The 10,481-nt window shown below is 39.6% G+C and overlaps 1 protein-coding gene and 1 non-coding gene across 2 annotated transcripts; both read left to right on the top strand.

Annotated features, from left to right (window-relative positions):
- The first annotated feature begins 615 nt into the window (after positions 1-615).
- On the top strand, positions 616-1,083 carry LOC107474153 (uncharacterized). The gene has a single exon (XM_016093750.1). It carries the CDS (start codon positions 616-618, stop codon positions 1,081-1,083), a length of 468 nt encoding a protein of 155 aa, XP_015949236.1.
- Positions 1,084-9,439: 8,356 nt separating this feature from the next.
- Positions 9,440-9,547, top strand: LOC127745255 (small nucleolar RNA R71). The gene has a single exon (XR_008006452.1). It is a non-coding gene; the product is annotated as a small nucleolar RNA R71 (small nucleolar RNA).
- The last annotated feature ends 934 nt before the right edge of the window (positions 9,548-10,481 follow it).

The raw sequence follows: 10,481 nt of genomic DNA, 5'->3' as shown, positions 1-10,481 counted from the left end.
AATCATCAAACCACTAACCAAAATCCATACAAAAAACCATAAAATAATCAACCCCCATCCAACTACTATCCACCAAATAACCCATCAACTAACTAAAACAACTATCATTCACCATCTACATCCCTTACCCAGCCACAACTACCACAAGAGTCCCAAAGAATATCCAATCTTGAGATGATGATGGAGAAGATAATGAAGCATCAAGAATTGGCCAACAAAAATCATGAAGCCTCACTGAGAAATTTGGAAAGACAAATTGTACAGCTATCCAAACAGCCAGTTGAAAGACCAACCAATGCTTTTCCAAGTGATACCATCCCCAATCCTAAAGAAGAATGCAAGGCCATTCAATTAAGAAGTGGAAAGACTTTATTAGGGAATGACAAAGAAGCTAACAAGAAGCCAGCAGAGGAGGACAAGCATGACCAAGAGACGTCCAATCAGAAAGAGGAAGAGCCACAAGCTTCAAGAAAAGGAAAACAAGCCATGGAAGAGCTTCCACAAGAATAGAGGAAGGTGGTGAAACCTTACATTCCTCCTCTACCATATCCTCAAAGGTTGCAAAGAGAGCTCAAAGACCAATAATTTTCCAAGTTTCTGGAGGTTTTTAAGAAGATGGAAATCAATCTCCCACTTGCTGAAGTATTGGAGCAAATGCCCTTATATGTAAAATTTCTCAAGGAACTCATTAACAAGAAGAGAAGCTGGAATGAGAAGGAGACCGTGATCTTGACACAAGAATGCAGTGCAGTAATTCAAAAGGGTCTCCCACCAAAACTCAAGGATCCTAGAAGCTTCTTTTTGCCTTGCACTATTGACAACATGTCCATTGATAAGGCACTGTGTGATCTAAGATCAAGTATCAATCTGATGCCTTTATCTACGATGAGAAGGTTGTCTATAGAAGAAGAAAAGCCTATAAGGATGTCCTTGCAACTTGCTGATAGATCAATGGTAATCCCCAATGGAGTGGTTAAGAATCTCTTAGTCAAGGTGGGAAAGTTCATATTTCCAGCGGATTTTGTGATTCTGGATCTAGATGAAGAGGGAGGCGATTCTATCATATTAGGAAGCCTTTCCTAACCACAGCAAGGGCAATCATTGATGTGGAGAAAGGAGAAATGACCTTGAGAGCACATGATGAGCAGATCACTCTAAATGTCTTTAAGGAGATACAACATCCTGTTGAAAAGAAAGGTTGCATGAGAATTGAGGAGGTAGATCTAAACTGGAAGGAAAAACCCAAGGAAGCACCCATCAACTCATCCTTGGTACAGAGAACTAACAATGAAGAAAAACAAAAGGATCATGAGGAAAAGAAGGCTGAGAAGGGATTGCAAAAAGAGGTTACAAGATTGATCATTAAGAAAGCCCCTGACATAAAGCCTACTGCAAAGAAAGAAGGGTCACCAAAGAAAGGAAAGAAGAAAAAAATGGGTTCCAAAAGGGTGGAGAAATAAGAAAATCCCAACTGAAGAGTTCTCAGAAGGAAACAAAGTGAAACTGATCTACCAACAGCTGGAGACATTCCCACAATCTGATGAATATTACACTGTCAACAAAATACTCTCGTTGAAACATATGGAGATTCTTCATCAAAGCACAGGAAAAAAGCTCACAGTGAAAGGAGACAAGCTGAAGCACTATAATCATCAGTCACCCTAACAGAGAACTGACGTCAAACTAGTGACACTAAATGAGCGCTCCATGGGAGGCAGCCCATGATTTAATAGTCTTGCTTTTATTTTCATATCAATAATTAATGGTTCTTCTAGCATGAATATGAGTTTTCATGGGTAGATTTGATGGTTGCATACATTATTTTAAGGCATATGTCTGATTCCTAAGTTTGGTATGCCTAAAGGCACTCTAAAATGGCTTTCCAAGTATGATGATCATATAACGATCTTAGGATATATACTCATTCATTTTATTGAAGTATATAGCCAAACATTAAGTTTGGTGTTCTACATGTGCTATGAGTTTCAAGAAAGTCACATTTGCTCTAAGACTAAGATTCATGAAAAGAAAAACCATGTCTTACATCATCTTGTAAATTTGTCTTGTTAAGGTAGAAAATAAAATGTTCCTTGTGATGAATAAACTAACAGTGACAAAAATCAAAATTTCACGTGAACCATTTGATGAAAAACAAGTTTAGTGTCCACCGAAGCTATGTTTGCTTACATGTGGCATGGTTAGTTATTCAAATATAAGGAACACGTGGCTGGTGCACAAAATTGTGATCATCAACAATGGCTCCAATGACTTGGTGCTCTCAAACGGGAATCACACTTTGTCACAACTCTGCACAACCAACCAGCAAGTGCACTGGGTCGTCCAAGTAATAAATCTTACGTGAGTAAGGGTCGATCCTACAGAGATTGTCGGTATGAAGCAATCTATGGTCATCTTGCAAATCTCAGTTAGGCGGATTCAAATGGTTATAGTGGTTTTCAAAATTAATAATAAATAAAGCATAAAATAAATATAGAAATACTTATGTAAATCATTGGCGGAAATTTCAGATAAGTGTATGGAGATGCTTTATCCCTGTTGAATCTCTGCAACATACTGCTTTCTTACTTTCAATCCTTCATACTCCTTTCCATGGCAAGCTGTATGTAGGGCATCACTGTTGTCAATGGCTACATCCCATCCTCTCAGTGAATATCACAGCACGACTAATCATTTGTCGGTTCTCGATCATGTTGGAATAGAATCTATTGATTCTTTTGCGTTTGTCATCACGCCCAACAATTGCGAGTTTGAAGCTCGTCACAGCCATTCAATCCCTGAATCCAACTCGAAATACCATAGACAAGGTTTAAACTTTCCGAATCCTCAAGAGTGGCCGCCAAAGGGTTCTAGCTTATACCATGAAGATTCTAGTTAGGGAATCCAAGAGATACCCGCTCGTTCTAAGGTAGAACAGAAGTGGTTGTCAATCACTCGTTCATAGGTAAGAATGATGATGAGTGTCATGGATCATCACATTCATCATGTTAAAGTGCAGCGAATATCTTTGAATAAGAATAAGTCAAATTGAATAAAAGATAGTAGTACTTTGCATTAAAACTCGAGGTACAGCAGAGCTCCACACCTTAATCTATGGTGTGTAGAAACTCCACCGTTGAAAATTCATAAGTGATGGTCCAGGCATGGCCGAATGGCCAGCCCCCATAAACGTGATCAAAGGATCATAAGGTGAACCAAAAATAATCCAACGATGTCTAATACAATAGTAAAATGTCCTATTTATACTAGACTAGTTACTAGGGTTTACAGAAATAAGTCTACATGCAGAAATCCACTTCCGGGGCCCACTTTGGTGTGTGCTTGGGCTGAGCTTGAGCTTTACACATGCAGAAGCTTCCCTTGGAGTTAAACGCCAAGTTGTAACGTGTTTTTGGCATTTAACTCTGGTTTGTGACGTGTTTCTAGCGTTTGACTCAAGAATGCAGCATGGAACTGGCGTTGCACACCAGTTTGTGTCGTCTAATCTCGAATAAAGTACGGAATATTATATATTGATGGAAAGCTCTAGATGTCTACTTTCCAACGCCATTGAAAGCGCACCATTTAAAATTCTGTAGCTCCAGAAAATCTATTTCGAGTGCAGGGAGGTCAGAATCTAACAGCATCAGCAGTCCTTTTTCAGCCTGAATCAGTTTTTTGCTCAGGTCCCTTAATTTCAGCCAGAAAATACCTAAAATCACAGAAAAATGCACAAAGTCATAGTAAAGTCCAGAAATGTGAATTTTTCATAAAAACTAATGAAAATATCCCTAAAAGTAGCTAGATCCTACTAGAAACTACCTAAAACAATGCCAAAAAGCGTATAAATTATCCGCTCATCACAACACCAAACTTATATTGTTGCTGGTCCCCAAGCAACTAAAAATCAAATAGGATAAAAAGAAGAGAATATACTATAAATTCTAAAATATCAATGAATATTAGTTCTAATTAGATGAGCGGGACTTATAGCTTTTTGCTTCTGAACAGTTTTAGCATCTTACTTTATCCTTTGAAGTTTAGAATGATTGGCATCCATAGGAACTTAGAATTTCAGATAGTGTTATTGATTCTCCTAGTTAAGTATGTTGATTCTTGAACACAGCTATTTTTATGAGTCTTGGCCGTTGCCCTAAGCACTTTGTTTTCCAGTATTACCATTGGATACATAAATGCCACAGACACATGACTGGTGAACCTTTTCAGATTGTGACTCAGCTTTGCTAAAGTCCCCAGTTAGAGGTGTCCAGAGCTCTTAAGCACACTCTTTTTGCTTTGGATCACGACTTTAACCACTCAGTCTCAAGCTTTTCACTTGGACCTGCATGCCACAAGCACATGGTTAGGGACAGCTTGATTTAGCCGCTTAGGCCTGGATTTATTTCCTTGGGCCCTCCTATCCATTAATGCTCAAAGCCTTGGAACCTTTTTACCCTTGCATTTTGGTATTAAGGGCTATTGGCTTTTTCTACTTGCTTTTTCTTTTTCTTTTATATTTTTTTCGCAAGCTTTTGCTTTTTCACTGCTTTTTCTTGCTTCAAGAATCAATTTCATGATTTTTTAGATTATCAATAACATTTTTCCTTGTTCATCATTCTTTTAAGAGCCAACAATTTTAACATTCATAAACAACAAGATAAAAAAATATGCACTGTTCAAGCATTCATTCAGAAAACAAAAAGTATTGTCACCACATCAATATAATTAAACTAATTTCAAGGATAAATTCGAAACTCATGTACTTCTTGTTCTTTTGAATTAAAAATATTTTTCATTTAAGAAAGGTGAAGGATTCATGGAATTATTCATAGCCTTAAGACATAGTTAATAAATACTAATGATCATGTAGTAAAGACACAAACATAGGCAAACATGAAGCTCAAAAATCGAAAAACAGAGATATAAGAATAAGGAAGTTAAAGAATGAGTCCATCTTAGTGAGGGTGGCGCCTTCTTGAAGGACCAATGGTGCTTTTTGAGCTCCTCTATGTCTCTTCCTTGCCTTTGTTGCTTGATCCCTAGTGATTTTGGTGCTCCTATCCTTAGTTGCTCCCAATAATAGTGTGGAGAAAATTGTATCCCCTGAGGTATCTCAGGAATTTCTTGATGAGGGAATTCCTCATGCTCTTGTTGAGGTCCATGAGTGGGCTCTCTTGATGTGCAGTCAAATACTCTATTATTGAGCTATGGACCTTTGAGATGAATCTCTCCATCTCCTATGACTCAAAGGTGGAAGCTTTTGTCTTTCCTTTTCTCTTTTTTGAGGTTTCTCTGGCCTTAGGTGCCATCAATGGTTATGGAAAAATAAAAAAGCTATGCTTTTACCACACCAAAGTTAGAATGTTGCTCGTCCTCGAGCAAAAGAAGAAAGAATAGAAGAAGAAAAAGAATATATGGAGGAGAGGGAGAGATGTGTGTATTCAGCCAAGGGGGAGAAGAGAGGGTTGTTGATGAGCGAATATTTTATACGCTTTTTGGGGGGTAATTTCATGTAGATTTTAGTATGTTTTAGTTGGTTTTTAGTAGATTTTTATTAGTTTTTAGGCAAAAAGTATATTTCTGGACTTTACTATGAGTTTGTGTGTTTTTCTATGATTTCAGGTATTTTTCTAGCTGAAATTGAGGGAGCTGAGCAAAAATCTGATTTAGGCTGAAAAAGGACTGCTGATGCTGTTGGATTCTGACCTCCCTGCACTCGGAATGGATTTTTTGGAGTTACAGGAGTCCAATTGGCGCACTCTCAATTGGGTTGAAAATTAGACATCCAGGGCTTTCCAGAAATATGTAATAGTCCATACTTTGCACAAAGATGGACGATGTAAACTGGCGTTCAACGCCAGTTCCATGTTGCAGTTTGGCGTTCAGCGCCAGAAACAGGTTACAACCTGGCGTTCAACTCCAGAAATAGCCCAGGCACGTGAGAAGCTTAAGTCTCAGCCCCAGCACATACCAAGTGGGCCCCAGAAGTAGATTTCTGCACTATCCATCTTAGTTTACTCATTTTCTGTAAACCTAGGTTACTAGTTTAGTATTTAAACAACTTTTAGAGATTTATTTTGGAGCATGACATTATTAGATCTGAATTCTATACCTTGTGACGGCATGAGTCTCTAAACTCCATTGTTGGGGGTGAGGAGCTCTGCAGCGTCTTAATGAATTAATGCAATTATTTCTGTTTTCCATTCAAACACACTTGTTCCCATCTAAGATGTTCATTCGTGCTTCACTATGAAGAAGGTGATGATCCGTGACACTCATCACCTTCCTTAATCCATGAACGTGTGCCTGACAACCACCTCCGTTCTACATTAGATTGAATGAGTATCTCTTAGATTCCTTAATCAGAATCTTTGTGGTATAAGCTAGAATATTTTGGCGGCCACTCTTGAGGATCCGGAAAGTCTAAACCTTATCTGTGATATTGCAAGTAGGATTCAAGGATTGAATGGCTATGACAAGCTTCAAAATCGTGATTGTTGGGCGTGATGACAAACGCAAAAGGATCAATGGATTCTATTCCGACATGATCGAGAACCAACAGATGATTAGCTGTGCTGTGACAGAGCATTTGGACCATTTTCACTGAGAGGATAGGAAGTAGCCATTGACAACAATGACGTCCTACATACAGCTTGTCATGGAAGGAGCCTTGCGTGTGTGAAGAGGAGGACAAGAGAAAAGCTGAAATAAAGAGGACAAAACATCTCCAAAACTCTAACATATTCTCCATTATTGAGTAACAATTACTTATTCCAAACACTTTCACTTTTTACAATTAAATTCAAAGAACCTTATTGGCATCCTGACTAAGATTAATAAGATAACCATAGCTTGCTTCATACCAACAATCTCCGTGGGATCGACCCTTACTCACGTAAGGTATTACTTGGACGACCCAGTGCACTTGCTAGTTAGTTGTGCGGATTGCAAAGGTGTGATTGCAATTTCGTGCACCAGTTGTGTTGTGTGAAAATGAAGAAGGATAGAGGGATTTATATAGTGGAGGGAGAGGGGTTAAGGTGCGGCCACATTGGGTGGGTTTGGGTGGGAAAAGGGAATTTGAATTTGAAGGTAGGTGGGGTTTATGGGGAAGAGTGTTATTGGATTGTGTGAAGAAGCGAGAAGGTAAATTGAGGTAGGTAGGGATCCTGTGGGGTCCACAGATCCTGAGATGATCCTGTGGGGTCCACAGATCCTGAGGTGTCAAGGATTATCATCCCTGCACCAATGAGGCGTGAAAAATGCCCTCTGCATGCAATCCTGGTGTTTAACTCTAGATTGATGCTTGTATCTGGCGTTAAACACCAGTTCTATGCCTGTTTTGGGCGTTCAACGCCAGTCTGCCGCATGTTTCTAGCGTTGAACGCCAGTTCCATGCTTGCTTCTGGCGTTTAACGCCAGCTCTCCTCAGGGTGTAATCCTGGTGTTTTAAACGTCAGATTGTTGCTTGTTTCGGGCATTCAACGCCAGATTCATGCTCTGTTCTGGCGTTGAACGCCAGCCAAATGCTCCTTACTGGCGTTCAAACGCCAGTAAGCTCTTCCTCCAGAGTGTGCTGTTTCTTCTGCTGTTTTTGATTCTGTTTTTAATTTTAGTATTTGTTTTGTGACTCCACATGATCATGAATCTAATAAAACATACAATAAAATAAAAATAAAATTAGATAAATAAAAATTGGGTTGCCTCCCAATAAGCGCTTCTTTAATGTCAATAGCTTGATAGTGAGCTCTCATGGAGCTTCACAGGTGATCAAGTCAATGTTGTCGACTCCCAACACCAAACTTAGAGTTTGAATGTGGGGGTTCAATACCAAACTTAGAGTTTGGCTGTGGCCTCCCAACACCAAACTTAGAGTTTGATTGTGGGGGCTTTGTTTGACTCTGTATTGAGAGAAGCTTTTCATGCTTCCTCTCCATGGTTGCCGAGGAATATCCTTGAGCTTTAAACACAAGGTAGTCCCCATTTAATTGAAGGACTAGCTCTCCTCTGTCAACATCAATCATAGCTCCTGCTGTGGCTAGGAAGGGTCTTCCAAGGATGATGCATTCATCCTCCTCCTTCCTAGTGTCTAAGATTATGAAATCAGCAGGGATGTAAAGGCCTTTAACATTTACAAACACGTCCTCTACCAATCCATAAGCTTGTCTTACTGACTTGTCTGTCATCTGTAATGAGAATGTGATAGCCTATACCTCAAAGATCCCCAGCTTCTCCATTACAGAGAGTGGCATAAGATTTATATCTGACCCTAGGTCACACAGAGCCTTTTCAAAGGTCATGGTGCCCATGGTACATGGTATAAAGAATTTACCAGGATCTTGTTTCTTTTGAGGCAGAGTTTGCTGAACCCATGTATCTAGTTCACTAATGAGCAAGGGACGTTCACCTTCCTACCAAACAATTTGGCATTCAGCTTCATGATGGCTCCTAGATATTGAGCAACTTGCTCTCCAGTTACGTCTTCATCCTCTTCAAAGGAAGAATAGTTTTCAGAGCTCATGAATGGCAGAAAGAGGTTTAAAGGAATCTCTGTGGTCTCTATATGAGCCTCAGATTCTTTTAGGTCCTCAATAGGAAACTCCTTCTTATTTGGGAGACATCCCATGAGGTCTTCCTCACAGGGATTCACGTCCTCCCCTTCCTCCTTGAATTCGGCCATATTGACAATATCAATGGCCTTGCACTCTCTTTATGGATTCTCTTTTGTATTGCTTGGGAGAGTACTAGGAGGAGTTTCAGTGATTTTCTTACCCAGCTGGCCCACTTGTACCTCCAAATTTCTGATGGAGGACCTTGTTTCACTCATGAAACTTAAAGTGACCTTGGATAGATCAGAGACTATGTTTGCTAAGCTAGAGGTGCTCTGCTCAGAATGCTCTGTCTGTTGCTAAGAAGATGATGGAAAAGGCTTGCTATTGTTAAGCCTGTTTCTTCCACCATTAATAAAGCCTTGTTGAGGCTTCTGTTGATCCTTCCATGAGAAATTTGGATGATTTCTCCATGAGAAATTATAGGTGTTTCCATAAGGTTCACCAATGTAATTCACCTCTGCTAGTGCAGGGTTCTCAGGATCATATGCTTCTTCTTCAGAAGATGCCTCTTTAGTACTGTTGGATGCATTTTGCCATCCATTCAGACTTTGAGAAATCATGTTGAGTTGCTGAGTCAACATTTTGTTCTGAGTCAATATTGCATTCAGAGCATCAATTTCAAGAGCTCTCTTCCTCTGAGGTGTCCTATTATTCACGGAATTCCTCTCAGAAGTGTACATGAATTGGTTATTTGCAACCATGTCAATGAATTCTTGAGCTTCTGCAGGCGTTTTCTTTAGGTGAATGGATCCACCTGCAGAATGGTCCAGTGACATCTTAGAGAACTCAGATAGACCATAATAGAATATATCCAGAATGGTCCACTCTGAAAGCATGTCAGAAGGACACCTTTTGGTCATCTGCTTGTATCTTTCTCAAGCTTCATAGAGGGATTCACCATCTTTCTGTTTGAAGGTCTGAACATCCACTCTAAGCTTGCTCAGCTTTTGAGGAGGAAAGAACTTAGCCAAGAAGGCCATGACCAGCTTGTCCCAAGAGTCCAGGCTATCTTTAGGTTGTGAGTCCAACCTTGTTCTAGCTCTGTCTCTTATAGCAAAAGGGAAAAGCATGAGCCTGTAGACTTCAGGATTTACTCCATTAGTCTTAACAGTCTAACAGATCTGTAAGAACTCAGTTAAAAACTGATAGGAATCTTCTGATGGAAGTCTATGGAACTTGCAGTTCTGTTGCATTAGAGCAACTAGTTAAGGTTTCAGCTCAAAATTGTTTGCTCCAATGGCAGTGATTTAGATGCTTCTTCCATCAAACTTAGAAGTAGGTATAGTATAGTCACCAAGCATCTTCCTTGCATTATTGTTGTTGGGTTCGGCTGCCATATCCTTTTCTTGTTCGAAAATTTCAGTAAGGTTGTGATGAGCGGATAATTTGTACGCTTTTTGGCATTGTTTTTAGTATGTTTTTGGTATGATATAGTTAGTTTTTAGTATATTTTTATTAGTTTTTAGTTAAAATTCACTTTTCTGGACTTTACTATGAGTTTGTGTGTTTTTCTGTGATTTCAGGTATTTTCTGGCTGAAATTGAGGGACCTGAGCAAAAATCTGATTCAGAGACTAAAAAGGACTGCAGATGCTGTTGGATTCTGACCTCCCTGTACTCGAAGTAGATTTTCTAGAGCTACAGAAGCCCAATTGGCGCGCTCTCAACGGCATTGGAAAGTAGACATCATGGGCTTTCTAGCAATATATGATAGTTCATACTTTGCCCAAGATTTGATGGCCCAAACCGGCGTTCAAAGTCACCCTCAGAAATCCCAGCGTTAAACGCTGGAACTGGCACCAAAATGGGAGTTAAACGCCCAAACTGGCACAAAAGCTGGCGTTTAACGCCAAGAAGAGTCTCTACACGAAAA

The sequence above is a fragment of the Arachis duranensis genome, chromosome 2 (assembly GCF_000817695.3).
Source record: "Arachis duranensis cultivar V14167 chromosome 2, aradu.V14167.gnm2.J7QH, whole genome shotgun sequence".
Lineage (NCBI taxonomy): Eukaryota > Viridiplantae > Streptophyta > Magnoliopsida > Fabales > Fabaceae > Arachis > Arachis duranensis.
This window is presented reverse-complemented; position numbering and strand designations above follow the sequence as displayed.

What these genes read in the sequence shown, in the direction of transcription:
- LOC107474153 (XM_016093750.1), top strand. Translation starts at nt 616, where the DNA reads ATGGAAATCAATCTCCCACTTGCTGAAGTATTGGAGCAAATGCCCTTA.